Source organism: Sinocyclocheilus rhinocerous, unplaced genomic scaffold, assembly GCF_001515625.1.
Source record: "Sinocyclocheilus rhinocerous isolate Xijiao unplaced genomic scaffold, SAMN03320098_v1.1 scaffold178, whole genome shotgun sequence".
In the NCBI taxonomy this organism is placed as follows: Eukaryota; Metazoa; Chordata; class Actinopteri; order Cypriniformes; family Cyprinidae; genus Sinocyclocheilus; species Sinocyclocheilus rhinocerous.
In genome coordinates this window covers 486242-504544 of record NW_015653463.1, presented here as the reverse complement: position 1 = coordinate 504544, position 18303 = coordinate 486242, and the positions used below count along the sequence as shown (strand labels likewise).

Genomic DNA, 18303 nt, shown 5'->3' with positions numbered 1-18303 from the left:
TATATATATAAAAGACAGAACTGGGTTACTTCATGCTATGTGCTCATTTTCAACAGAGATGGCACTTCTCCAAAGATAAACACTGATGTTTGTGAACAGTACAACATGCACTCAATAAGATAAGGCAAATATTTGACCTTCTTTCCAGCACCCAAACAAAATGCAATGATCAACATCGCTTTAAGTTCCACTTAGAGTCACTTTATTATGGGAAGGGTTCAATTTTCCTAAATATTTTTAAGGTGGTTTATAGGTAGGCTAAGCATTGCACACGTGCAGAACATTTTCAGTTTGAGAGTACTCTTTTTTTTTTTTTCATGGACAAGTGCAGGGTTTTTTCTAATTCCCCTGACTTACAAGGTTGATTATCTCTGGTGGGGAGCACAAACATGAGTCCTCTATGCTAACATTGTGCTGTAAAAAATCAGAGTGAGATTCTGCTGGTTACAGAGCTAAGGCTAGTAGAAACCAGGGGAAAGCTTTATCTATTCAAGCACAAAAGAAGACATTCTGAGAAATGTCTCAGTGTTTTTTCTCCATTAAGTGGAAGACAATGGTTTGGTTTTAACATTCTTCAAAATATCTTTTGTGTTCCACAGAAGAAAGAAAATCATACAGGTTTGGAACAACACGGTGAGGGTGGAATGAGACAAAGTTTTCCATAAACATCAGTAGCCTATAACCAGTGTTGGGAAGGTTCATTTGGAAATGTGATTACAAGTTACTAAGTTATTTTAAAGCACAGCCAACACAAAATCAGACTTACTAGAGATCATTCTGAGGTTAAATGCAGATTTAAAATCATAACAAGATACAATTTAATAGCTATGATGCTGTTTTTGAAATCAAATCTTTGCATAGTTAAGACATAGAATAACTATTGACATAGTTATAACCCAAATAGGAAATAAAACAGTTATCGAATAAGCATGTGTCCTAAACTTCTGAAATATCGGTGTCTCATATTTTAGAGCAGTCAATGCAATTGATGAAAGAAATCAATTAAATCTGTATGTGGGTGTACATGTAAAATATTCAGATGTAACCCCCTTTGTAATCGTTAACATTTTCATAAGTAACTTTAATTTATTACACATTTTTTCTCAGTAACTGTAACTAATTACAATTACATTTATTTTGAAATTAAATTATGTAATTCCGTTACATGTAACTAGTCACTTCCCAACACTGTGTATAACCAACGTTTATTGTGTGGGCCATGACACAATGTCATTAAACCAAGTAATATACACACTGTAAAAAAAATTCCGTAGAATTTACGGTAAAAAACTGGCAGCTGTGGTTGCCGGAATTTTACCGTAAAAAATACGGTAGCAACGTTTTAGGTTTTACGGTTTTAACTTAAATTTACAGTTAAATACCGTAATTTCATTAACTGATATAATGTTAATATACCAACCTATTGAAGTACTGAAATCTGTTTTGTACCTTTGTAATACACTGATAACCACCAAATGCAGGTGGTGATGAGAAAGTCACACAATGAACCAAAGCCTATCACAAGCAGCTTTTAAATAATAACATATATAGAAGGTGCACAGTGTCATTCACACAAACACCAAACACCATCATGGTAACACACATGAAACTGAAATAATGCAATAAACATTAATTTAACAACATTAGGTGTAACACACAACCCTAATATACAAAACTGATAAGAAAAAACTAAAAAGAAACATAGTTATTTCAACAAAAAAACATCAAATTTGAAATGTAACGCAGGGAATTCTGGGAATGTCAATTTACGGTTATTCACTGTAAATTATACGGTATTTTCCACTTCCAAAAACGGTATACTACCGTAAAATTAATGTCCAATACATGTAATGTCCAATACAGTTTTTCACCGTATATAGTAGGGGAATTTACCGTTAACCATTTAACAGGTTTTTACTGTAGCATTTTTACAGTCTTTTACCGTTAAATTCACGGTCATTTTTTACAGTGCAGAGATGTTGCTTTGCAATACCAACACAGATAATCGCTTAAAAAATTAGGGAAATGAAAAAAGATCAAGCAATCAAATTTACAATTTTTGGACCACTTGAGATGGACTGACTCTTACATAAATAAAACAAAACATACAAAACGTTGTTGAACAAAAGATAAGTAAATAAATGCATATATGTTAATTAATGAATCACCTCCATGCGATTTGTTAACTACCCAAAGGAAATGCTGAAAACCCTGTCAGTTATCTGAGAACATAAACAGAGCACTGCCATAATCCAAGGACATCTGTTACTGACAACACACAACACACACACACACACACAACATACCACTACACAACACATCACATACCACTACACATCACATACACACACACACACACACAACACAAACACCACATCACATACACACAACACATCACAAACAACACATCACATACACAACACACACACACACACACAACACATCACAAACAACACATCACATACACATCACATACACACACATACTACACATCACAAACAACACATCACATACACACACACATACACACACACAACACACACACACCACACATCTACACAACAACAGAGATGGTCAGTGCATGACTGAGAATTACCTGATCAACATCTTCATTCAAACCGAATCTTCAAATCTCACACATTTGATTCAGTCAGTGGCAAATGATTCCTTTACGCCCCCCTACAGACTCGCAAACACACCTTTCTACCGGAATATTAATATTCAAGGCATAACATCCACATAGTTACTCACCTGAAGAAAACAGAATGACGAGAGAATATAAAGACAGCATTTTAACAACAAATCCTCTCACAAAAAACAGAGAAAGTTTCGCGTAACAGACGATTCTCGTGAAGATGTTACACACACACATCTACACAACAACACATCACATACACACACACACACATACACACATCTACACAACAACACATCACATACACACACAACACATCAGCAGCCATCATCGCTTTGCATCAAAATGGCCTCACATGCAAGGAAATTGCTACAAAGAATATTGCACCTGAAAGAACCAAAGGTTGGTGTGAGAGCATCTGCACGCACAGTGAGGCCAAGACTTTTGGACAACGGCCTGTTGTCAAGAAGGGCAGCAAAGAAGCCACTTCTCTCCAAGAAAAACTTCAAGGACAGACTGAGATTCTGCAGGAAGTACAAGGATTGGACAGCAGAAGACTGGTGCAAATCCCCAGATCTCAATCCCATAGAGAACCTGTGGTCAGTCCTCAACAGGCGAGTGGACAAGCAGAAGCTCACACATTGTGATCAACTCCGAGAACTAATAAGGCAAGAATGGATCGCCATCAGTCAGGATTTGGCCCAGAAGCTAATATCCAGCATGCCAGAGCCAATTGCAGACAGAGGTTATTAAGAACAAGGGTCAACACTGTAAATATTGACTCATTATATTTTTTTGCCAATAAAAGCCTTTAAAACTTATGATATGCTTATCATTGTTTTTCAGTATACCATAGAAACATGTGGAAAAATAATGTACAAATACTGAAGTAGCAAACTTTGCAAAACACAAAATGTATCACTGCCAAAACTTTTGGCCATGACTGTACATACACAACACAACACACATCACAAACAACACACCACACATCACATACACACATCACATACACAACACAACACACATCACATACACAACACATATCACATACACACACATACACAACACAACACACATCACATACACACACATCACATACACACACATGCATACACAACAACACATCACATACACACACACAACACATCACAAACACACATATACACAAACCCATCACATACACAACACACATCACATACACACACACATCACATACACAACACAACACATATCACATACACAACACACATCACATACACATACATACACAACACAACACATATCACATAACATACACAACACAACACACATCACATACATACACATCACATACACACATCACATACACAACACACAACACAACACACATCACATACACAACACAACACAACACACATCACATACACACACACATCACATACACACACATACACAACACAACACACATCACATACACACACATACACACACATACACAACACACATCACATACACACATCACATACACAACACAACACACATCACATACACACACATCACATCACATACACACCCACACACAACACAACACACATCACATACACACACACATCACATACACAACACACATCACATACACACACACATCACATACACAACACAACACAATAACACATCACATCACATACACAACAGACAAAAGGAACTGACGCCTTATTCCTCACACACCACTAAACAAATAACACAAGCATCAAATAACAGCACCAAAGTCAGATAAACACCATAACTGGCTTGAATTCATTATAAAAGAACGAATATCATAGAAGTTTCATTAGACTGCTTCGAAATTGTTTTGTACATTTCTTTGATTCACTTTGTTAAATTAGATATCTGCTTGATCAAAGTGAAATCAACACAGTAATTTAAAAGCCAGTGCTATTTGACTGACAGCATATGTATATGCAATACAGTATGATTATCGGTTCAAATGCATTAGTAATGCAGGAAAAGTCCAGGCAGGAGGTCAGTCATGTGCAGTTTGATGTCTCACTTTTAGCAGCTAATGACTCTTCCTGCACAAACTACAAACACAATGCCTGATGCTAGAGCTGATAAACAGCAAAGACATTATGTTCTTACCTGCTCTAAAAGAGACGGAAGTGAAGTCGAAAGCTGCGGGCTGCTATGTTAGCTGTTCACACACACAGAAATACTGAATGAGGAGAGCTAACATTAGCATACACGCTAAAAACACCAGCAGCAAACATCATCATCATCATCCTCCTTCAGCTAACGGGCACAGACACAAATGACCTCATTCTGATCCTCTGCAGGCCTCTGCGATTCTCCACCAAGGATGTATCACACCTATCTGTATGACTGCTGCACGAATGTACTGTACTCAAGTTCAGGCTTTAAAAATACAAAAACGCCAGTCAAAGCAGCGTGACGTCAGGGGTGACGTCACCGCGAGGGCGGGGCCACGGGGAAGCTGTTTCGCAGTCGGTGGCTGCTTTTAAGGTCAAATAAAACTCTGGTAAGCGTCAGATTAAAAACACCAAATAAAAAGGGTCATATTCAGGTTAGTACTATCTTTCAAACATTTATTTTCTACATTGTGCAACCTGAAGAAGTTTCAAATATACTGTATTTCTTTGTGTCATAAAGAAGTGCATAGCCTGTCAAAAAAAATCCTCTGGTGAGTTACAGATTCAAAAAATAAAAAATGTCCTCTCTCTGTCACAAAACAGTTGCAAATAAGGATGAGGTGAGGATCTAAGGGCAGCAAATTAGTTTTATTTACACAAACTCAAAACTGGAAACAGGAACTGAACAGACATAACAAGACTTGACCATGAACAGAAGAAAACACAGGACTTAAAGGGATTATTTCACCCAAAAATGAAAATTCTCACCCTCATGTCGTTCCAAACCCGTATGACCTTCGTTCATCTTTGGAACACACACTAAGATATTTTTTTGAAAGTCGTCATCTGATTGGTTGAGTTCTACAGGATTTCTGTGAACGAACCTGTCATGCCGCCAAAGCCCTCACTGAAGAAGAAAGCCATTGTGTTTACAACGTTTTTACACCAATGATTGCTTATTAGAATAAACTAAACACTGGATTTCAAAAGTATGTGAAGTTCACGGCATAGAGTCTTAATGACTGAAGACGACGCTCTTGAATCAATGATTTATTGGTTACACGCCAGTTTGTTATTGTAGAGACATCGACTTGACATGTTCACACCCTAAACATGACGCTAAACAAACTGTCATTAGATGCTTTACGTGTCGGTCAGACAGGTGGCCCCTGGCCAGTGAACGCTACTGAGTCCAGACCTTCTGCTGTCAGTCTTTGCGAAATTGCAAGAATAAGGTGGTTGACCAAGATGATATTGCTTGGGTGAGTGTATGTAGGCCAGCGGTCATGCAGCACTAAATGAGACCGCTACAACTCAGTTAAGATTGTGGACTAAGAACACATATGCACATAGTTAACCCAATCAAAATGTATACTATTTTCCTTATTAAAAGACTATTTTTTTAAATAAATATTTCCCTGGACTGTATGCTTTGGCTTCACTCGTTTCTCCTGTGTTCAAGTGTTCACACACTGTTCACACTCCAGGTCTGACACAAAGAATTAAATCAAATAAGCATCAGTAGAATGGAACTGTTTTGTCTTGTGTAGTTTTCTTAATGTTCACAAAACATAACTGACGACTGACAAATACGTAAAGTGATCCACCTTACATGCAAAATGTTTTACAACCCCAATCCCAGAGAAGTTGGGACATTTTGTAAAATGCAATAAAATCAAGAATCTGTGATTTGTTCATCAGCTCAGACTGCTGAGCTTCTGAAGTCTTCCCACTGGGCAAAAATGTTGCTTGCAAAACTTTAACAATTAGTATCCTCAATTCCCAAACAATGAAACATTGTAATTAAAAGGAAGGTTGAGGTGACACAGTGTTAAACACGCCACTTTCCCAACTTTTTTGGAGTGTGTTGCAGCCATCAAAATCAAAATTTGTTCATATTTACAAAATACATTTACGTTGGTCAGTGAAAACTTTGGAAATCTTTTCTTTGTACTTTTGTCAATTAAATAAAAGTTAAAGAGAATGAACAGATTCTTGATTTTATTGCATTTTACAAAGCGTCCCAGCTTCTCTGGAATAGGGGTTGTACATATACAGTAGAAATATATCAAAATGTTTCAAGGTTCTTAAAAGATTTTTAAAAGAGTGTACTTTGCAGAACAAAAACATGACGACAAAGAAAAATAACTAAAAGCATAATCATTACAGTTGTTACAGTTGATGAACTGTAATGAAACGGAACTGATAATGAAAGTTCAGTATTGACTCTAAAAATGTGCATAATCAGGAGCATGAAATATTGTAAACAATATTGTAGCATGCTGGCCCTCGCAGAGTTTAGATTAAACTCACCCGACTAACTTTCTGCTTGAGAAGAACGTTTTGAGATTTCGTCATAGGGAAATGATTTAACAAAAGTCAAGGGCCAGGTGCCCAATTAAAGGGACCACTAATTACCATAAGGATGTCAAACAGATGATAATGATGATTTCAACAGATAAATACTTCAAACTACTTTTGTACACATGCTATACTGTATGAAAGAAATAAAGGAAAACTGGTTTATAATAAGCAAATAAATAATGCTTTTTTTTTTAGTTTAAGCATCATTTGGTGAGATAATATGAGACAGTGATTTGATTTGATTTCATTAGTGTGGCTGAGTCAGCTGTAGGTGTTAGGTGTAGGTGTAATGGTCAGTTATCACTTGTAAATGATTTTATTTAATTAACTGAAATTCTGTGTCACATTTACTCTATAACGAGGTATCAGCACTTCTCCCTTAAGAATACCAGATCACATATACATTTACTTAATATAATATATTACTTAGTATACATGAACTTAATATAAATATAAATATTATTCACACTCTTTAACACAAAAATTCTTTGTGTTATATCACAATTTAACACAAATAATTTTTTAACACAAACAGTTTTTTCCCCTTCTCCAGACAGTCCAGCTGTTAGAGGAATTGTGCAGACATGGGAAATTTCTGATCTAAAGACAAACTGTTGCCTGCATTTTGCCCCATGTGATTGCCGTACCCGTTCTTGAATGAACTAAACATCTTGTGAATAGGCAAGGCAATGCAATTATATAGCACATTTCATACACAATGGTAATTCAAAGTGCTTTACATTACAAAGGAAATAAAATAATCATAAAAAAATAATCTCAACAATAAAACAAGGAATTTAAAAACTTTTTTAATGATTTAAAAATTGATTTAAAATGAATTTAAAACAGTTAAAAATAGACAATGATAATACATAAAATACAGTGCAATCAGTTCGGACGTAGCACTGCTCATTCAATAAATGCACAGATGAGTTTTGATTCATGGTCATCCACGTAGACTTATGCTCTCCTATACTCACATAATAACTTCTCCATTCTAAGTATGACCTGAATTTGAGTACCATCCCAGAAAGACCGACCTAGTTTTCCAGAATACTTTAGAAATATCATGAAGTGTGCAAACATCTCTGCACTGAAACAAAAACATCATGTCATGGTTCGTCACCAAAGTCATTCAAACCTCTCCAAATATAACAGAATTAATGGCAGTCTTTGGAGGGGAAAACAGACAGGCTCCTCTAGTGTAAAATATTCTTCAAGATCCACAGCATAAAGTTTCACAATCCACCTATCAAACACATTTCCCCCTACCTGATTAGCAGACACTGAAAAATTCATGTTTTGCTAAATCTTGCATCTTCATGCAAAAACTTTGCAAACGAATCCTATGTTTATTAAACAGGACTTCTTGTTGGTGAAACGCACATCACTCTTCTAGGGGTATAAGGAGTGTTTGGAGAGTCACAACACATGTCTTCAGTGTTTAACCACCGTATCCTAAACCTTATTTAGCAAACACTGGGATGTCAGTACACAGAGGACAAAAGAACAACTGTCACAGGTGTGGGTGCAAGCCAGGGACAGTCGAGGACTCGAGTGCAGGATTAGACGGGTTTTACTGAAACTCCAAAAATAAAAATAATGACAACAACTACCCTCACAGCACAACAATAGCACAGCAGAGAAGAGCACATGGCCAGGAATTCACCCTACCATGTGCTCAGACCCAAAAACATAGGAGTGTCACGATTCTGTGACCGAACACTAGAAAGAAACTCACAGGAGTGACAGGACCGTGACAACAATACCATAAAACTGTCTGTCAGCCGGAGAGGTGTAGAGCCATGATTCAGAAAAGGTGGTGTGTCAGTCAGAGTGACATAGGGTCACGAATCAAGTCATAAACCACCTTTTTGACAAATAGTATAGGATACAATTTGCTTGCTTTATCTGCACAAATGTTTGACAACTTAGTCGTCTTACTGATTATTTTATGAAAATGTATTCACCCTTAGGCCATCCAAGATGTAGTTGAGTAATTCAAATATCTGATAAAAGCTCCACAAGTGATCCACATGACTCTAGTTCATCAATTAACATCTTGTGAAGTGATCCATCATCAAAATCCATCAAGATGTTTTTAATTTCAAACCGTTGTTGTTGGCTAAAATACAAGTCCTCTCCTCTCCATAACATTGCTTTCTCCTGTGAAAAAGTCATTTAATCTGAATAGTGAGAGTTAATATGCACATATCAAGTGCAAACTGTTTTAAACAAATATGTTGGTGGATCGGTGTGAGATCTCGACTGGGGATGGATATTTTCACTGGAGGAAGAGTTATTATGGATTATGGATTGGTGTTTTTGGCCAGAAGTGACAGTTTAAAGTTAAAAAGCCTTAATAAAAAGCCTTAACATTTTTACAAACACACAGCTTTTCACTTCATAGGATCTACTGGTGACCAAACATCTGGACAGGTGACAACAACAACATAATCAATTGCTCTTTAAAAAAAATGCATTTCCTTAATTTGTAATACCTTTTTTCTATCCTAGTGTGTATTTTAATACACAAAATCCTCATTAAACACCACAAGTGCTCTTGGGAGCTGTTTACTCACTCATTTTTAAATAAATGGTGAAGGCAATTGTCAGCAAATTTTCATTTTGGGTGAGCTATTCCTTTAAAGCTGCAGTCCTAACTTTTTGCGCTCTGGCGGGTGTGCGTCTTGCAGAAGAAGCCGGAACTACTTCTCTCTGTTCTTGTCTATGATGAGTCACGCAGGTACCGGGCTACTCCGCAGCGGTTCCTTCCAGAACCAGTCTAAAATAGTCCGAATATAAAAACTTATTATAGGTGTACCGTAGTGATTCAGGACAAGCCAAAAACACAGTTTGGAAAATGGATTCATGGTGTACTCACTTATTATATAAATTGTGTAAATTATGAACCACAAAAAACCACTTGAGAACCAATCCCCAAAAAAAAACAATGTATCAAACATCTGGACAGGTGACAATAACAACAACATAATACATTTATCTTAAAAAATATGCATTTCCTTAATTTCTTATACATTTTTTCTACCCTAGTTAATCCTCATTAAACACCACGTGTGCTTATGGGACCGGTTCACTCATTCACTCGTTTTGATTTAGACATGACCGAGAAAGAGTCATGACTTCAGTAATTCGCCCTGTCGATTCAGACCAATAGATTTGTGAATCGTTTGTCTGATTCATTAAAAAGAATCAGTTCAAAAGCGCGAATCGGACATCACACCGATTTTCCCGCCCACACGCTGAATAATTGCGTCAGGTTTTTCTCGCTAGCGGTTTCTTCACGTGTCTCCCGCCATCAACTTCTGCTTAACGTATGCTTTTTTTATCTTTATAAGCTATACTAATATGATTTAATTAGTCGGTCTTTAGTAATGCGAATGAAAGACACGATTAAAGAGGAAGTTTACTCGTTAGCGTCAAATATTTAGGTGATCATTGCTAAGATGCCATTTACGTTACTGCCGCGGCCCAATGAACGTTAGCCGTTTTTGGTGTTAATCCTTATCTTGGTTTAATTATTCGCATTTAAATAGATCTATATTACTATAATAACAGAAACGACGTTATCTGCTGCCTTTGTTAACTTAGATATCACGGCGTTTTAAATGAGGTTGTCGTTGAAAGCGGTTTAACCTCGTGCAGAAACTATAATGACCGATTAAAATTGAATTTAAATCCACAAAGTTAACAGATGAGTGAATTATTCTGATGTGGGACATGATTTTCACTGTCGGCGTTGTGTTGTTTTGTGGCACAGCTCTTGAAGATATTTAATTGACGGTCGTGATCGTCTCAGCTGAAGCTGCTCATCATGGATGACTGGGAGGAAGATCAGGTAAAGGCCGAGCACACTCTTCCTCATGCTTTGAAAGTCACTGTTCAAACCGACAGATGTTATTTTATGCTTCAACAGTATTGGGAACATTAGTCGCTGTTATTTTTTTGTTTCGACATGTATATTGTTTGTGAGAAGTGTGAGTTAATTAGTGAATTTGGCATAAGTTTGTGCGGTTTGTATTTGGTAGGCGCTTTTATCCAAAGCGACGAGGTATAGATGCGTTATATCCGAGCGGCAACCTCCCGATTTTTTTATAACTAATCCGTTTAAATTATATTAAGCCTTAAAGTTCTGCATAATTAAGGGCGTGGCCACTTGAGTGACAGGTGGATTGCCGCTGCTGTCACCACCATCGAGCTAGGTGGGCGTGGTTTCAGCAACCATCTCCCGCCTCTTTGCCCATCATCTTGACGCGCTGCCAAGATGGCAACGGCCGCCTCCGCCCACTTTGAGCTTCAAAAACTATCTTCGGAACCCTAAGGGTGACGTCACGGACACTACGTCCGTGTTTTTATACAGCTTATGGTTATATCGGTTCACAAACTCCTGTGACTTGGGGTTTTTGCCAGATGTGCAGTGTTGTAGGTACCAACAGGTACATTTTGTAAGCGTTGATAGAAATAGAACCTGATTCATTTCTTAGTACAGACTTCAGAACCTAAAATGGATGTCAGATAACGGGAGACATCCAAAATGTGTACTGGATCTGCTCCAGAACCACTACTTTACTAGTTTGAACTGTAGGAACTAAACCAAATAGAATATCATTAGATATGAATGAGTAATGTTATTAACTTAATTTGTTCATCCTTTTACAGGGCCCTGTTGTATCCTGCAGTTCAGGTTTTGGTAAGATTATATATATATATATATATATACACACACACACACACATACATATAATGTTAAATTCTTCTATCTAATTCACTTTGAGAGTTCAAAATTAAGAGCTCCAACCCATGTTCTTAACTAAGAAAAAAAACTTAACTAAGAAAATATTCAATGAATTGACTTGTGTCTGAACTTTAAAGGGAACTCAATGCTCTTATTAGTTGTAGTTGTGTCTCAGTTTAGATTACATTCACACTGGTGTTTTAGGAAGCCAAACAAATCAGAATATAATTATAATAATACTAATAACAATTTTATATTATTCTTATGACCGTAATAGCCATATATTGTAAAACAATTGTACTGTACAATAAATTTCATAATATATATTTTTTGGCTTTACAGTACAGTAGAGAAATTGCAATACTTTCCTCCTAATTTCTACACTTGAAAGATGTTTTGAATTTGGACTGCAGTACTCCTTTAAACCGCTAGCTGTCAACATTTAATACTGCACTTTTAAGCTTTTATGTTGACAAACTGCAGTAGAGCTTTTATTTTGCTGGAAAATTCCAGCTTCAGCGAAAACAGGCTTACAAAAACGCGTCTCAATACAAATCTAGTGAAATGCTGTGATCGTCTGCCTGTCAAAATGTTAGAAAGTACGCAAATGTGAAAATAAAACATAACTGGTGGCTGTTGCGTTCCCAAACTCGCGCTAAACTCACAGCACATTAGGGCTGCCACTAACGACTATTTTAATTTAGATTACCGTATTGTCCCGAATATAAGACGATGTTTTTTTTCTTGGAAATACATCTGAAAAAACGCGGTCGTCTTATATTCAGGGTCTAGACTTTGACATGTCAATAATACACCCACAAAAAATAATGGAAAACAGAATTTGGTAAAGATAAAACTGTAAAACTCAATTAATTAGACCGGCTTTTTGATTAATAAAATTTTATTTAACCATTAAAACAGACTAAAGAAAAATGAAAATTGAAAACTGAATTTGAAAATAAAACAGATTTCATGGGGCCCTATAATTATAATTAATTTTTTTGTGTGGTAAAAAATAGATGTAAGTGAACAATAGCCTTTAAAATGACTTAAAATACATATATAATAGCAATGAGGCAATAATAATTAGTTCAAATAAAGTATCAAAAGCAAGAAATCATATGGTTTTATTGAACAAAACTGTTAAAATACATAATGTATTATAAACAATAGAGCTAATGTACATTACGCATTACAACAAAGGCCTGCAGAGGGTGCCAACGGCCTGATGATTATTTTTACACGTTGCTGTGTGATCTAATACTTGTTCAGGGCTCGCAAAATCGCTAGCCTGACGTCCCGGGGCTATTGTGTTTTCCAGTCAGGCTACCAAAATGTATCACTGCCCTGCCCAACCGGCTATCTAAAAAAGTCTTAGATCTTTGAGTTCAGCTCATGAAAAATGGGGGCAAAAACAAAAGTGTTGCGTTTATAATTTTGTTCAGTGTATATAACTGTCTCACTAATGTAATATTACTTTTTCAAAAGTTAAAAAGTGACAAAAGTGCAAGGTGTCTTAAAAACAGACCAAAGAGCAGATGTTTCAGCCCATGCTTTCTGCAGTGCACTTTTGTCATTTTTGCACTTTTGCATGTGAAAAATAAAAGATATTTTTGATGGACCTTTTTTTGGTTTGATTGCATTTTTCCAGTGTGCAGACAACTTTGGCTACCTGGTTGACTTGTACGTTTTTTGTTCTATGCACCTGAGCACTCATCGGCTCTTACTTCTTTTTTTTTTTTTTTGAGCGCACAATCCCTGCTTGAATATTAATTTTTCAAAATATCTGCATATTTAGAGGACTTGAATGTACACTTAAATTTCAAATGCACTATTGTGTTTTACTTGCAGGTCTGAGCTCTAGAGGTGCAGATGGAGGATTCAAGAGCTTCTATACAGGTTCACTCTCCCGTTTTGTACATGCAGTCATTTGTAACTCCTTTTTTCAGACAAAAGCAAATACACCGTCATTGGCTGACATAGACAGCAATGCCTATAGCACAGCAAACCTTACTGTCCTGCAGACTTCATTTCCAACCCTGCTACAACACACTGCCTGTAGTTATCAAGTAATCCTGAATGCCTTGACTAGCTGGTTCACATGTGTTTGATTGAGGTTGGAGATGAAATCTGCAGGACACTAGCTTTCCAGCAGCAGGATTGGAGACCCCTTCTATAGCATTTGTTGTTTTTGCAGCTATGAACTAGAAATATTAGATGCTAACTTTGTTTTATGCTCATTAAGCTGCTGCTTTTAGACAGCCTGCTTTATTCTCCTCTTAATTCAGTCCTAACACATGCAGATTCTGTCTCTAAATTCCACTACCTAGAGTAAATCCAGTAACAAAATGCATGTTGCACTTCTGTAAATTACTGAAGGATGTGTACAGAACGTGGTTAATCATTCAGTAGAGGAGTGGCAACTGTTTATTTGCGCTGTGTAAATTGTGTGTGAGTAACCATTCACAAAATGCTTTTTGTTTGTAGGAAGTACAGGAAACGGGAAGGCAAACAATGAAGGTTTGTTTCCATTTTTATCTAGGGCTGTTTCTATGAATTTGTTCTGGAATCCTGAAGGGAATTTCTGTGTTGCAAGGCTCCAGAAGACAACTAAAATTGTCACAAATGCAACAAAAATGCTTTTAAAATGTACTAGTAGGGATGCTCTGATCAGGATTTTTGCAGCCGATACCGATTACAGATTTCTTGTCATGGTGATCAGCCGATGCCGATTCTGATTCTTCAAGCTTTATATAACATATGTAATAATGTTATATAAATAATCACAAAAATTATTCCTTATACAGTGAACATTTTAATATGCCTTTAAAATGGGGTTTATGCATAACATTATGTATATCAGGATACTTAATATAAGACAAAAATAAATACAAACAAAATGGAGCAGTCTGATGCAACCCACAAGGTTTATTTAAACATTATCCAATAGTAAACTGTGGAGGACAAAATAAACATTTAATCTCCTAAAATTGAGATGTCTGATGTAACTTAAAGGGGTCATATGATGCTATTTTAATTTTTCCTTTCTCTTTGGAGTGTTACAAGCTCTTGGTGCATAAAGAAGATCTGTAAAGTTGCAAACAATCATAACGCACTGGATAGCTGGCCAATCACAGCACACCTCGCTTTTCAGACAGATGAACTTTGTAAAAATCGACACGTTTCAGAAAGGCGGGGCATAGAGGAGAAACAATAATGTACAGTATGTGGAAAGTAATGTGCTTTTTGAACCTTAAACCGCATAAACACATTTCATTACACCAAATACACAAAATAATGTTCTTATTAGCAACGTCATATGACCCTTTTAATACTGTCCAATATAAGATTGAAGAGGAAAAAATAAATAAACAATTAAAGTACTGAAAGAACAAAACAGTTCGATCACAGGTATATCCATGGGTGCTGCGGATAATCCACAGGTCGGGTAATAAAAAAATGCTTCTGATTATTTGCGGGGTGGATAAAATGAATCAAATGATGCAAATATAAAGTACATTTTTTTAAATTTTATTATAAATACATTTTTTCATCAGGCAGACGATTTCATTTGTGTGTGTGTGTGCGTTTGCTTGCCTGAACGGGAAGTTGCAGTGACAGAAACCGTGACATTCCAGATAAAGTTTGAAAGAAGTAAAGCCTGTGTTAATGCTATTGAGTAGGCTAATATGGCCAAAGAAGATACTTTGTTTTATAAATGTTCATTTAAAAGCAGCCCACGGTCAGTGTATTATGTTACCGTTATCCCTTAAGGCTCCGACGAGGTTTTGTTCCATCCTCCACGCTGTGACAACTCACAAAAGACTATTTTTAGCCAAGCAGTGCGGAGAGCCGCTTCAGAAAAGTGCTGCGGCTGGTCGGTATAAACACAAGCACTGACTAGAGCGGCCGCGATCAGCTCCGGTTCTCGTGGAGCCGTAATGCGCTGCAGACGTGTGCAGTGAGGTGCAGATCAGCTCTAACATCACTGAATATGCTGTTAAAAATGAACCATCCATTCATCATATCATCATGCAAAACATACAAATAGCAAATTTTTCGTTGTTTCTCGAAATGTCATAGCATTTCCACACTGGCGATGACATGACCGCGGCACCAAATCATTTATGTCCCCACACATCATGTACGTCGTCACGGGTTGACGTCATCAAATTGTGATCGGTTCGTGAGATCGGCCAAGTGTAGTGAGTACCGATCGAGTCATAACATGTGATTATCGGCCGATACCAATCTCAAAATGAATCAAGCGTAGTGTGTAGATACTGGTCCTGCTGCTGGGTTGTTGCCCTTCTCCGGTCCTGTCCAGCTGTCCTCATGTAACGGCCCATCTCCTGGTATTTCTGGTATCTGAATGCAAATATAATCAATATCACTTAGAATGAGTATCAAATTCAATCTAATTAATACTAAATACAGCTCATTGAAACAAAGCTCTTCTAAACCACTGAGCAATTCTGTAATTTGTCAATCTTTTGGCTCCTAATTATGTTTTTGGGAGTCAGTGGTCTGGAACCCTGTTTTGGTTGTCAAGTTTATTAGAAGCAATAATTACTTAAGCAATTCTCGTTATTAATGAAAGTTTAAAATTGTATATATCAGATTCTATTGTGATTTGGAATAGAGATGAGCGATATGGGCTTAAAAATATATCACGATAATTTCTGGTATTTATTGTGATAATATCAATGACATTAATTCAGGGAATCCACTTATGTATCCACTAAGAGACAAAAATGTTTAAAAAATCCTGTTTGTTTAGAGAAGTATTATCTTTCCTATTTTTACTCTCGTTATTAATGAAAGTTTAAAATTGTATATATCAGATTCTATTGTGATTTGGAATAGAGATGAGCGATATGGGCTTAAAAATATATCACGATAATTTCTGGTATTTATTGTGATAATATCAATGACGTTAATTCAGGGAATCCACTTATGTATCCACTAAGAGACAAAAATGTAAAAAAAATCCTGTTTGTTTAGAGAAGTATTATCTTTCCTATTTTTACCCTGGTGATGTGAGCTTTACTGAGTACACACGTAATGACTATTTAATTCATACCGGAAACCAGAGGGCACCGTTGCGCAGAAACTCCACATATGCATTGCAGAAGTAATTGCACTGATGATGCTTCAGGAAATCCCTAATATGGACAAAGGTATCCAATTATCGCTGTAGCTGAATAAAACGCAGATAGAGACATTTTAACTGAGGAAACTTGAAGACAATAAATATACAATTGTGACAATATATGGTTTTTCTGTGTTCTTCAAGCAATCTTGGGTATTTTTCTAAGGATGAGGTATATTTATAATGCAATGCTAATCGACAGCCTTTATCACTGTATATAATATTATAAAACGGTATGGTTTCTGCCTCATTCTGTGATATGAAACCACGTCTGATCAAAGTTATTTCAAACACTCGACTGATGTTATGAAGTTAATTTGGAGAAAAAGCATGTCAATAAATGAAATCTTTGTTGGACAACAGGTTTGTAAATGCTCGTACACATGCAAAACTGCTACTGTAGTACATTTATTCAAGGCTCAGACCGATTTTTGTTGCACTGTACAGCCCTATCCAAACCAGTTCCAGACTGTAAGCTCCTCGTTTAGCGATATATTCCTCCTCAATTTCACGTCCGCCTTCCGCCATGTCGCCCTGCACGGTCGCACACAAATGTCAACAACTAGGCTTTATCGTTATCGCGGGAAGACTAATTCTTATCGTGGGGAGAATCTTTACCGGTATATCGCAAACAATAAGATATCGCCCATCCCTAATTTGAAACTGATTCCTGAAAGCTAATGTAAGCTCTAAATCAGATCTAAAGTGTGTCTTTGTGTTTGTAGATGCTGATGGCAGCTCATGGAAGACAACTGCTGGTGATGGATTCAGGGGCAGAGGTGAGTAGGTGAACTTTTATTAAATAATGATAAAGCATAACTACATCAGAGCGTTCACACAGACAGCGTTTCATCAACACCTAAGAGCAGTGTTTCTCATCCCTGTTCATGGAGCCCCTACACTGCGCAATTTGAATGTCTCCTTTGCTGAGATGCCCGTTTCAATTCTTGTAGTCTTTGCCAATGAGCCTAAATATTGAATCAGGTGTGTTTGATTAGAGAGACATACAAAATGTGCAGTTTTTTTTCGGGGGTGGGTGGGATAGCTGCTTCAGTCAATCAGAAACAAGGACTCAAGAGTGCTGTAGTTTATAAATTATTACAAATTTGTAGTGAAGTTGTATTAACTTGTGGATGTGGACTAGGGTTGTGACGGTGAGGAAATTTTCCCACCGGTTAATCGACGTGTGACAACACCGGTAATACCGGTATCACCGCGGGGGCGGGCGCGTTCCCTCTTTTCCTCCCTTTCCTTCGCTTTTAAATAGCTT

At 36.8% G+C, this 18303-nt stretch overlaps 2 protein-coding genes across 3 annotated transcripts in view; one reads left to right on the top strand and one right to left on the bottom strand.

Moving 5' to 3' along the window:
* The window catches only part of ppip5k2 (diphosphoinositol pentakisphosphate kinase 2), a 48993-nt gene extending 43926 nt beyond the window's left edge, over nucleotides 1-5067 (bottom strand). Inside the window, exon 1 of the mRNA XM_016522048.1 lies at nucleotides 4754-5067. The gene's annotated coding sequence lies outside the window, so the exon portion shown is untranslated. The remainder of the gene's footprint in view (nucleotides 1-4753) is intronic.
* Nucleotides 5068-10382: 5315 nt separating this feature from the next.
* Nucleotides 10383-18303, top strand: part of LOC107715859 (probable ATP-dependent RNA helicase DDX4) — a 24094-nt gene continuing 16173 nt past the window's right edge. Inside the window, exons 1-6 of one of the 2 annotated variants that reach the window (XM_016522075.1) lie at nucleotides 10383-10460; nucleotides 10907-10984; nucleotides 11806-11836; nucleotides 13733-13780; nucleotides 14369-14401; nucleotides 17759-17812. In XM_016522075.1, coding sequence (XP_016377561.1) covers nucleotides 10961-10984; nucleotides 11806-11836; nucleotides 13733-13780; nucleotides 14369-14401; nucleotides 17759-17812 — 190 coding nt within the window. In that variant the 5' untranslated portion in view covers nucleotides 10383-10460; nucleotides 10907-10960. The remainder of the gene's footprint in view (nucleotides 10461-10906; nucleotides 10985-11805; nucleotides 11837-13732; nucleotides 13781-14368; nucleotides 14402-17758; nucleotides 17813-18303) is intronic. The other variant, XM_016522076.1, reaches the window with a different exon arrangement.